General features: G+C 42.8%; 1 protein-coding gene across 1 annotated transcript in view; it reads left to right on the top strand.

Annotated features, from left to right (window-relative positions):
- KCNK9 (potassium two pore domain channel subfamily K member 9) overlaps positions 1 to 11,871 on the top strand; it is an 84,349-nt gene extending 72,478 nt beyond the window's left edge. Inside the window, exon 2 of the mRNA XM_064154347.1 lies at positions 10,559 to 11,871. Coding sequence (XP_064010417.1) covers positions 10,559 to 11,400 — 842 coding nt within the window. The 3' untranslated portion in view covers positions 11,401 to 11,871. The remainder of the gene's footprint in view (positions 1 to 10,558) is intronic.
- Positions 11,872 to 12,126: the final 255 nt, after the last annotated feature.

Here is a 12,126-nt window from a genome sequence, read left to right as displayed (position 1 = left end):
TCTTGGTGAGAAGTACTGACAGTATCTATGCTCTGGTGTGCACTTGTTTCTTTCAGAAAAAATGTTGCTATCAGAAAAAAAAAGATGAGGTAGCTCCTTTTGAAAGTGCAAACCCAGTGAGTTAGACCAGTCTAGCTCAAGTGGTGTAATTACTCTCATCCTGCAATTCCAACAGATCTTCTTATAGGCAGGCTTGAACAATATTTCAAAACTTTAATAATCTTCACATTTCAGATCAGTGCTTCTGTTCAAAAGTGCAAGGATAAATGTACCTCAAAGTTCCAACTGGCTCAAGGGAAAACTCAACGGGACAGAGGTCTTTGGCAGTGTATTTCCGTTAACTTTCTTGGGTTTGCTGACCAGCTCCGACAGCATTTGATGTCATCCTGATTTGCAAGCAACTCTGTGATCTGCAGTGGGCAGTGACATCAGAGGCTCAGCAGATGTAGTTACTACCTCACTAATGATTTGAGCCACTCTGATGCATGCTGGCCTTTGGTAACATTTGTTTAGCATAGCTTTTGTTGAGATTGAGCTTCTTAGGCCCTGGCAGTGTCAGACTGAGAGCTGACAGCATCCAGCAGGTCTGAGAGCAGAATCTTGTTCACTCCACAAAGTTTCAGATTTGATGAGTTTTTAGTTTGAAAATAACCTAACCTTTGAACAAAGTGGAATTAGAAATGTCTTGTTCTTCTTTTCTGTCACCACATCATATTAAAGGAAGAAGAAACCTCTTGATTTTTGGCCTCTTGTTAAGATGTGACCCTCTGCACTCCTTTACAATATATTTTCCCTTGATTTCCAAAAATGCTGTTTGGATCATCCTTCCAGCTCTGCAGGTGGTGAGTCCTTCATCTTCTCCCATCATGGAGAGTCTCAGATCATTGCCAATAAACCAAAATCTGTTACAGAAGATGAGTAGTATTGCCCCCAAAATTGCTATTTACATAGGGGATATGTGCTGTCAAAGGAGTCTTTGGGATGTAAAGAAATGACAGGAAATGTTTGCTGGGCAATCAGGACATGATGTTATAGTAGCGGCTAGTCAGACCTACATACCCAAGGAGGGTATTTTGCAGTCCAGAGAACAGACAACTCTGCTACCGTGGTCCATCTATAAGGACTGTGCACAACTCTAGAAATGATCCCGAAAGTTTCTGGAGAGTAAGATGGGTCTCAGAAAACTGCAGTGAATTGATCAGGTAAGTAACTTCTTCCTAAGTGACATGTTGTAAAACATCTGTTGTATTCCTTGCTGCAGCATTCGGCACCAAAGAGCTGTTTATTGCCCATGTTGACTAAGGGATGAAGCGGTGAGTATCTCTACGATGTGTAAAGGAACAGGCAATGATGGAGAGAAATGGAGTGTGTTGGGTTGAGGGCTATAAAAGAACTCTGTGATAAAAAAGCAACATAGTAAAATACAGGCTGTGTATCAAGAAACCCTTCCTAATAGTTGGATCTGCTAGACAGGGGAATAATTTCCTGAGGGAGAGAGCAGAAACCCTGTTATTTCAATCACTTAAACAAAACTGGACAAAGCCCTGGAGAATATATTGTAAAGGACAATCATATGCTGGCCCCCGGGAGTAGATAACAGGACCTGATAAGTCTTTTCCTAGTGGTTGCTATGATTCTCTTCAGATTGAGAACTTGGTCTGGGCATGATTTGTCTTGAGACTAGATATGATGTTGAGCCTCAGGTCAATCCTTTGACTATTTCAGAGAACAAAATGGAGAGGCAGAAGGGGAGGAAAGGCATGCAGGGGGAGGTCAGAAATAGCATGGGGAAATGTTGACTCAGAGGTGCTACAGGGCTTTGAAGACACCTGACTGCGTCTCAGTTTGAGGAGACGCAAACCACAGTGGTTGAGATGCAGATGTTTTACAGAGCAGGCTCCAGAAAACTTGATCATTTGGTATTGCCACAGAGCTCCTAGAATGTATGAACTCCAAGAGTTGTGATCAGCCTGCTTGTCCTTGAAGCTTTATTTTTCTTGCTGTTACAGGAGTCCCTCTTGTTGACTCATCCATCTTGCTTGTCCCTGTGATGCACATACACTCTCCTGGTGTTGTGCCTCTCTGCTGATTTGTACCACTGTTGATTTTTTCAGAATGGTGGCCAGGCTTGGCTGCAGTCCAGGGAGCTGTCAACTACTGCCGAGCTGGAAATCCAAAACTGAGCTGCCATTGGTTTTGGGAGGAACTGTGATACCCAAGAAGCATGCAATATTCGCTGCTATTTTCAACATTAGTCTTCTTGCAGAGCAGGAGAGCAACCTCTGCTCTCTTCACAGCCTCTTTTTTATGTGTAGACATAATGTCGTGTCCAGACAATATTAACAGGCAAGTGTTGGCATCCTTGATTTGCTGGGGAGCGCACACTAGGTAGCAATTGCCTTGGATGCTCTGCTATCTTATTCAAAAGAATTGTCAGTGATTATTGACATCTATCAGTAAAAGTAGAGGCTGTTCAACCAGAGGAGGTTTGACTTCATCAGGTCTTGTGTGCCACACAGATGAGTAGAAAGATTGTCAGTGGTTTCATATGGTTGTTTGAAATGTCTACTGTCATTTGCAGGCTTTTTTTAGTGGCTTTTTTTAATGCAGAAAAAATGGAAAAAAGTTCTCATGCAAATGTGTCCTATGGACGTGGCCTTATTTGGCTCTATCATCTAAGAATCCAAAGGAAGTCACCTCTAGAGGGACATCTTCTCGCAAGGAACTGTATTGCATATGATTTCCAGATGAAACCAACCAAACTTGAAGTGCTCAGAATCAGAAACAAGCATGGCAGTGCATGACTAGGTTACTAATTTGCTGCCGTTGTACCTTGTAATTTAAATTAGTGTGAGAATCATGCCTTCCCAAGCTACATCCACAAGAGGAGTACCCAAAGGGCTGTCACAGTTGATGCCCTCAGCCATTATAGCTGTAAGAGTTCAGGGTTGTGTTGCAAGCAGTTGCCCAAGTACACTTGATGTAGTACTTTGCCTATGGCAATGGGACATGGTTTAGCAAAATCTGGTAATGGTCAGGGACAGAATTTATGCCAACAGGCAGTTTAGGTAATGCAAAGCATTTTCCATGTTAGTGCTTACTGCAGCTTGCTGAGACTGAAAGAAGAAAACTATGGGTAAAGGATTACTGTCAGTTAATGCTACAGAGTGGGAGGTTCAGGTTTCATAAGCAGGCGCCAATGTATGGTGGCCAAAGACTAGGCCAATAGAGAGGGTGAAGAAATGTGACAGAGGGAAGTTGGCACTTTACTGACTGAGCAGTAGTTATCAGTCTCACCTGTTATTTTCGATGAGCCCTTCAGCTCTGCTGCTGGGCTGTCACACTGAGTTTACTGACAGGTGGTAGATCCTGGTGACCTTACAGAAATGGCTGCACCAGGGGGTAATTTCTGAGGCTACAGTTGTCTGCCCAGATTCCAGATGTGGACAGGTCAGGACTAGCCTCCTGCTTGCCAAATCAGATTTGTCTGTGCCTTTACCTGCTGCCCTGCAGATTACAGAGAGAAGCCATTCCTTCTTCTCTTTATTTCCTTGTTGGCTACTGCCTGTGCATATGTTTGTGCCTGCCTAGCTGGGCCAGAGCTTATTTTGAAGATGTTTTCCATTAACATCTTCAAAGTTTGGTTTCAAGATTAAGAACAGACATATGTGCTCATGGTGGTGAGAATAAAATGAGGGAAGCCTGCTGTGTCCCTGCTGCCTGGAACAGGAGGTCTTGTGCAGGTCTTGATACAATACAAAATGATGAGTGCAATTTCCAAGGTGATATAGTCTTACCTCTTCAGTTTTGAGCCTTGCAGTGTAGGGTTATCTGTTAGACTTGGTGATCCTGTGGGTCTTTTTCAACCTGAATGTTTCTGTGATTCTGATTCTGTGACATGGAAGCAGTCGCAACAAAGCAAGGGTCAGCTGTGCCAACCTTGTTGAGGGAATTCAGATTTGAAGGTGCACCTGGGGTTTAGCACGTCTTTCTCTTACGCAGTGTCCACATCTTGGTGTGTGTTCCTGTAGGGAGCCATGTGCCGCACTTTGACCTGACATTAGAGACTGTCTTTTGAGCATGAAAGAGGATGTTGTGCAAGGTAAGAGAGTTTGACTTTGTGTGCTGCAATGAAATGACTAACAAAGGTATGTAGGAAAAGGGAGTCCTGGAGAAATTTGGGAAGAAAGGCATCAGGATTCAGAGAGCCCATCGATTTGGGAGTAAGAAGAGGGAATGGATAGCAGTGCTCACATGCCAGGAGGCTGTTGTAGTTACACAGCAGATTTCATCCAGGTGCAGCAGCACCCATCACATGCCCTTGATTTCCTTACAGGAAAATGCCTTTGTCCTGCTAAATTAATTACCAACAGTAAATTGGATGGAGTATCTCCCCGATCCATACTGAAATCTCTTTCATCTGCACTATGAAGGCCGCATTGTTTCTTCTCCCTGCTGATAGCACGAGCAGCAAATGCAGTGGAGAGCCAACCTGTTTTCTGTGGCAGTTTCTCTGACGTAGATGAACCTCTGAAGTGAAGTGTATGACACCGGGAAGATGCTTTAATCTGAATTATGCTTGCCCATCTGAGTAACAGGTGCTGTTACCCTCATTTCATTATCTCATGGCCAGGACTGCTGCCAGCATGAGTAAGAAAGGTTTGAGTCACAGAGATGGAGCAGTTCATTTCTTTCCAGAGGCTGTTGTCAGAGATGACCAGGTCCAAACGTCCATCACAGCAATGAATGATGTATAGATGAATGAGGCGAGAAACCTACCCCTGAGAGAAATAAAGCATCCCTCATGAATAACGCAGTGTTGCTTCAAGAGACAAGGCTTCTCAAACATTGAATGTGAAAGTGAATGAGGCTGCTTGGGACTTCTCCACATTGGCCTGCACACTCCCTATAAATAACTTACCACTGCCACATTTAACTTTTTCTTTTAACACTGCCCATGCACTTGGCCTGATACCAATGCAGATCTACAGACACACCTCTCCCAACTTCTGACAGAGCCTGCTGTAGAAAAACACCCTTTGCTTTGCACCACTCAGGCTCCATCTATGCTACTAAGTAGAGCAGGAGGTCACCAGGAATAGACATGGAGGTCAGCAGATATGGTGTGGAGAATGCTGATAACATCTAAACACACGTGCTGCTCCAGAGTGGTGCTCAGCTGCAGTGCTCCCTGGCCAGAGTTAGCCTCCATGGGTGGACCAAGAATAGACATTGCCTGAGACAGTACTGGTTGGGCCAGGGTAAAGCCATAATGAGAAATCTGCTAATGATTTAAGAACAAAAATAGGTTGGTGGTGTCCCTTGTCTCAGTTTAGTTTGCTCAAGTAGATACTGCCCTGTACTGGTGGAGGTGGTCACTAAGTAGATGAAACACACTGAAAGTATTTTGGTTTTTTTCCCTGTAATGTTTCATTTTTCTTATGATTTTACTTATTCTGGGCAGTCTGCATCATTGCAGTAGCATGGAATTGTTTATTGAGACGTGTTTTTGCCTCAGAAACAAAGTGTTATTTAAGAGGATGTCTGTTGGAGGACAAGACAGATGTTATGGGCCTTTCTATACCCTGCAGGTGAGTGTGGTGCAAAGATCACTGAAGTAAATCTAAGCAAGCTGGTTTGCCCACAGTGCCAGGGATACTTGCTTAGGGCCTACATGCGGGTATGGCATTTTTCTTCATACAATGTCTATAAAATCATAAGTGACAAAGAAGGAGGTAGGGGAAATGATTGTTTCTGGTGTCTTCTGTAGGGGAGGTGGAGACCTGAGATGATAATAATGGGAGAGAGGTAAAGGGAGTGATGGTGGGTTTTCTAAAGGACACATTGGTCATCTGTGTACCTTCTTGCCACGAAACATTGCAAGTATTAAAAGTTTATACACATTCAAGGGACAATTATGGGAAAGCTCATGGAAAATAAATCCATTGTGTGTCACTAAAATCAGTGAAAACGTTTCTGACTTAGGCAATCCCAGTGCTCCAAATGATGAAGCCTGGTACGTGAATGCTTGGGGGAACTGTCACACATCATTGTACTATCTCTGTACTCTTCCCCAGCCTTCTGCTTGTGGTCATTGTTGGGCTCAGGATGCCTGTGTGCTGTGTTCCACTGCATGCTATGGTTATGGGCTGGTATCTCACCACGATATCCCTTTAGAAGTAAAATCTGTTTGGGTTGCCCTCTTGAATGGACCTCACATAGATTGTAATGAGGAATTTCCCTTTGTGTCTCATCTGAAAGGCACTATGGAAAAACAAGTTTGAAAGAGGCTGAGTGGATTTTCCCCAGACTCATAGCTACGCTCTGACAAACAAGAAAACAGCATTATTTTCTAGAATTACAAACAGATGCACATGGTCTTTAGAGTTTTTCACTGGAGAATAAGCAAGGCCTGGAAAAATCAAACGCAGGGAGGACCTCAACAGAGCAATCTGATGCCAGCCCTTGTGGTCTGACCCTTTGCCTCCCCTGCCAATACATTCCCAAATTTCTGCTTTATGCCTGCAGCCCCAGCCCTTCCATCACTGGTCAAAGACAGCTCTTGTGTTGCCTTGGTGCTCTGCAGTCCAGAATTCAAGTAACTCAGACATGACATTTGTTCATGCCAAACTATTCTTCTTGGTGTCAACCCAGATGAGTTCTGTCTTGAAAGTCTAAGCGGAGGGATTATAAAAGAGAGAGTGCTAATGGCATAACTTCCAGTCAAGGTTACAGTCATTTAGACTATCCTCGATCATTCAAATTAAATCTCACTAAATATCAGATGAACCTTCCTGCAGTGGTCATGTTGCTATGTCAGAGTAGTATAGCTAGTATTTACCTAGATGTGCTCCAATGTAAAGGATCTCTACTTATTTTTATCTCAGCATTATGGCTTATAAGTGGATGCATTTGCTACACATAAATTTAAGATCTTCTGTTTGATCTTTTTTTTCTTCGTTATAGAAGAGTGATTTGTCTTGCATTTCCCAAGGCTCACACAGAGCCATCTCTTTATACTCTGGTAAAGGGCTGTGGCATTCATGAAGGCAAAGTTAGACTACATTTTGGTATCTGAAATCTGCTACCTCAGCAGTCACTTCTGCTTTTATTTGACATGAGTAAAACCCAAGGACTTGGAGACTGACCCTGTGTTCTGCAGAGGGCTATTTCCTGGAGTTAATGATCCTTTCTGCCCCTCTTCCTCTGGCAGTCACTGACAACCTCCTTTTTCCAAGAGGCTGTTTCGGATGTTAAGAAGACAGGGGTTTAAATTTGATGTTTCTGGAATTTCAGAGAATGTGTGTTTGCTTTTCGTGCATTGGTCTGTATATTGCTGGGTAGATTCTGTAATACTCAAGTGATGGAGAGTTAAGTTTTCCTCTGGTGTATTTTGAAACCCCTCATTTTGCAGGGTTGAAGGTAATGACTGATGTGCCTGTTCCTTTAAGCCATTTTGTACTGGAGAGTTATATGACTCTGATCCCCTACACATGAATCTTATTTGTAAAGTCTTATTTCAGCTTCATGAATCAAGTCCTTTATCCCAGCTTCATGGTGAAACTACAGTGAAATGTATTTGTCTACTGTGGTGGAAAGTGAGTATGACATGGAGTAGAATAGAAATCAAACTTTCTGGATAGTCTCTCTACTTATGTGAATCTCAGAGAAACTCTAGCCTGCTGGCATCTGTGCTTTGCTATCTGTAAAACAGAGATAGATATACTCCTGTCTTACAGGAGAGCTGTGAGTCCAAATTAATTACAAAGTCTATGACAAATCTCAGAAATGCAATTGTGAGACAGTATGTAAGCACGTAAAATACTAATGTTTCATAATCTTCCTAAACTCTCTGTGGATATCTTTAGTAAGAGTGATATAGTGATACCAAAAGAAGTCTTTTTTCACCTCAACCATTGTCTTTAGAATCCAAAGTGAAAGCTGTTTTCACCAACTGCCATCTCCGCAACCATCTGGAAAATCACTTTTTCTGAAGATTTCCTTCTCTTTGTTAGTTGTAACTACAGCTATAAAATGGGAAGATGTCCCTGGTTTAATTAACACCCCTGTAGTTCAAATGCTGATCTTAGTAATGAGAGGCAATTATAGCCTTTATTGAGGGACAGTGAGGTGGAACAAACCCAGCATCAATCTATCTATTGAAGACATTTCCCTTTCCAGGTAATTTAGAAACTGCTTTTTACAACAAACAGGCTACCTGTTCCAACACAACAGGTGAATCTCCTTGTTTTGTAACCTGAAAAGAACTTCTTTGTTGAGTTATGTGCTTATTCTATAATTTGGTTTTTTTACATCCTGTCCACCTGCCAATAGCTAGAAACTGAGCTAAAGAAAAAACTGCTGTTTTTTTGAGGTCATTCTTCTTGATTCTCTAGTTTTATTTCCCTTGTCTACTGTTGATTTTTGTTTTGAAGGTTGCACGGTGTTCATATTTCAGGTCTAGCAAAACTGCAGAATGTGGTATGCCTACAACATGAGGGCTACGAGAGTTACGGTTGCTGCACCTCAAAACTGATGTAGTAGAGCTCGAGAAGGTGCAGAAGAGGGAATGTGGTTCCTGCTATATGAGCTAAAAAGCTGTGGCTCCATTTCAAACAAGAGAACACTGACAACAGAGATAAAGCTAAGTTTAGACAAAGTCATGAAGGTGGTAGATAAGATAGATGTAGAACTTTAATACTAGAGCTAAGGGGTGCTAGCTGAAACAAGGCAATCTGCTTGAAATTATGGAGTACCTTTTTACACAGAAGATAATGATCTTCTGAATCTTTTACCACAGGAGATTGAGAAGGTGGACAGTGTCAACAGTTTCAAAATAGCCATTAGACAAATGTAGAGCATCAGATCCATGACTTGAGTCTAAAGGTGATGAGCAGAACTGAGGCAATGTCAGGGAAATGGTCTGCAAACAATGGCCATTTTGGGCTCTGCCTTGAGTATCTCAGGTGCTGTCTGGCCTCCCACTTCTGATACGTAAAAGCATGGATCTGCTGTATGCCTTCTTTCATCTGGCAGCCCTCAGTGGATGTCCTGAGATATCGAGAGTCTCAACTGATGCTAGATACCTCTTCTGCTTGCTATAAGATGCACTTGGAACGGTCAGTTAAATAATTTCCTATTGCCTGTTTTCATTACATCCTTGTTGACTATAATGGGAGTTTGGTCACTTAGCACAAATGTAAATACAAAAATTTAGATAGATTAATCTTAGTCTTTTCTCCCAGACAACCAGCAATAGAACAAGGGGACACAGTCTCAAGTTGTGCCGGGGGAAGTATAGGCTGGATGTTAGGAGGAAGTTCTTCACAGAGAGAGTGATTGGCATTGGAATGGGCTGCCCAGGGAGGTGGTGGAGTCATTGTCCCTGGAGATGTTCAAGAAAAGCCTGGATGAGGCACTTAGTGCCATGGCCTAGTTGACTGAATAGGGCTGGGTGCTAGGTTGGACTGGATGATCTTGGAGGTCTCTTCCAACCTGGTTGATTCTATGATTCTATGAACTGAATTTTGTTCCAAGATTTCTGTAATAATTACTTCAGAGAAAAAGGTGTCTCCTGAGAAAATATCAGTGACCCGTTTTAGATACCTAGGCATAGATGAGAGGGACAGCACTTTTGAAGAACATATTTCTGTTTACTGATTTTAAGGGGAGTCAAAATAGTGGTACCTGCATGGTCAGTTGACACCATGGCTAGGTGAGTCGCAGACATCCCATTTTGGTACTGTCTCTTAGAACCTCAGCTGTAAGAAATGTGATTCTTTCAAGCAGCATGATGTGAAGAAATGGAATTATAATTTCAAAACCGCCTCTCCCCCAATTACAGTTTGATTTATAATAAAGACTTAACCATGATTTTACCATCTTCTTTTTACCATCATAAACTATGCCATGAAACATGCTACGTACTCTGTCCTGCATTTCTGTAGCATTGTGATGAAATTGCTTTTTCCAAACTAGCCAAGAAAGCTTTAAAACAGTCTGGTAAAGTTATATTGACTCTCTAAAGTCCTGTGTTCAAGCACTGACTGGCTTTCATGGGGTGTCTTAGGAGAAAGGATTATTCAGTGCGGAAGAGTTTGAAGTTTCTTTGATTGGTGGGTCTGTAGGTGTTGTTAGCACCGTGCTGCCAGCAGTCACAGAATTTTGGATTCCATCAGTGTATTCTGGTTTTGGGACAGGGCAACACCTACTCTTCTCAAAATTACTGTGGAAAAATCCATCCGTTTCCAAAGTTTCCACTATTGCATGTACTAGAGGACAAAAAGTGAACTGAAATTTCACTAGTGAACAAAAATTATGTAATCTTGTTAAAGAGACCGCATAGTCTCTCAGATCTCTCAGCTCTCCCACTCTGGTATGTACAACTTTGTCCTGTGTCTTACTTGCTTCAAATATATGATGTGGATCTGGAGATTGAAAGATTGTCTGACTGCAGGGTTCCTGTAGCTTTGGATCTGTGATTCCTGGGGCTTACATGAAGTGGGAGCTGTGGTCGTAACCTGCCTTTCTGACTGTCTCTTTTTATTCCCCTTCCTAGGTTATGGACATGCTGCTCCAGGGACAGATGCAGGGAAGGCCTTTTGCATGTTCTATGCGGTCCTGGGGATCCCACTGACACTTGTCATGTTCCAGAGCTTGGGCGAGCGCATGAACACCTTCGTCAAGTACCTCTTGAAACGCATCAAAAAGTGCTGTGGGATGAGGAGCACTGAGGTCTCCATGGAAAACATGGTCACTGTGGGTTTCTTCTCCTGCATGGGAACACTCTGCATTGGAGCAGCAGCTTTTTCCCAGTATGAGGAATGGAGCTTTTTCCATGCTTACTATTACTGCTTTATAACATTGACTACGATAGGGTTTGGAGACTATGTGGCCCTGCAGACCAAAGGGGCCCTTCAAAAGAAGCCTCTCTATGTGGCTTTTAGCTTTATGTACATTCTAGTGGGATTGACAGTCATTGGGGCATTTCTAAATCTGGTTGTTCTCAGGTTCTTAACCATGAACAGTGAGGACGAGAGGCGGGATGCAGAGGAACGGGCATCCCTGGCAGGGAACCGCAACAGCATGATTATCCACATCCAAGAGGACTCCCAGCATGGTCGGCCTCGGTACAAGGCCGAAGTAACAGACCTTCAGTCAGTTTGTTCCTGCATGTGTTACAGGTCCCATGAGTACACCAGCCGGGTGGTGTCCCACCAAAATTCGTTCAGCTCAAAGCTGAACCCCCAGTACTTTCACTCCATCTCTTACAAGATAGAGGAGATCTCACCAAGCACATTAAAAAACAGCCTTTTCCCATCTCCTGTCAGCTCCATCTCACCTGGGTTGCACAGCTTTACAGATAACCACAGGCTTATGAGAAGGCGAAAGTCTATTTAAAGGGATTTGTCTTCATTTGCTTTCCTTGTTTTCCCCAGTTCTTATCTGTTGTTTCATTTTTTTGTTCCTTGAGTGAGATGGAGCGAGGCCAAAGGGAGCAGAGAAAGCCAACCCTCCTCTGAGACTCAGCTCTCGAGCATGAAGCATGGATTATTACTGTTCCAGCAAAGTATGCCTTACATTAACCCCCTTGGTGGATGTCAGAGGATTCAAGGTGACGTGAAGTGGGTACCAAATCCAAAGTTGCACACACAGCTGGGAGCCTTCATGTGCCACTGGCACTCCCGACCTAATAAACTACTTTCCTCATGAGCAGGTTGCAGTGCGTGTGCGTGCTTGCGTGTGTGTTGGGGGTGTGTGTGTGTGTGTGCAGTTCCACAACTAGTGCCGTGTGACAAAAATTAAAGCATCGGGTCTTATTTGTTTTTCCCCTTGAAGCAATTGTGTTCCAGCCTGCTTTTAACTTTTAGATTGCTTCCAAAAGGAATGGGGAGGGTGGGAGGGAGCCAGTTTGGTTTATTTTTTGCCAAGACCAGCATGCGCCATAAACAGTCAATATACCAGGTGTATCATGATAAATTTTTTAATGCTAGATTTTTAGATTGTATTAACATTAAAAAAAAAAAAAAGGTGAGAAAAGATGGATCATTTTAATTTTAGCTTGCCAGTTCAAAATGAAAAAAAAATAAAAACAAACTAAAGCATGCACTTTGTAAAACTGGTATG

Source organism: Pogoniulus pusillus, chromosome 14 (genome assembly GCF_015220805.1).
Source record: "Pogoniulus pusillus isolate bPogPus1 chromosome 14, bPogPus1.pri, whole genome shotgun sequence".
NCBI classification, from domain to species: Eukaryota; Metazoa; Chordata; class Aves; order Piciformes; family Lybiidae; genus Pogoniulus; species Pogoniulus pusillus.
This window is presented reverse-complemented; position numbering and strand designations above follow the sequence as displayed.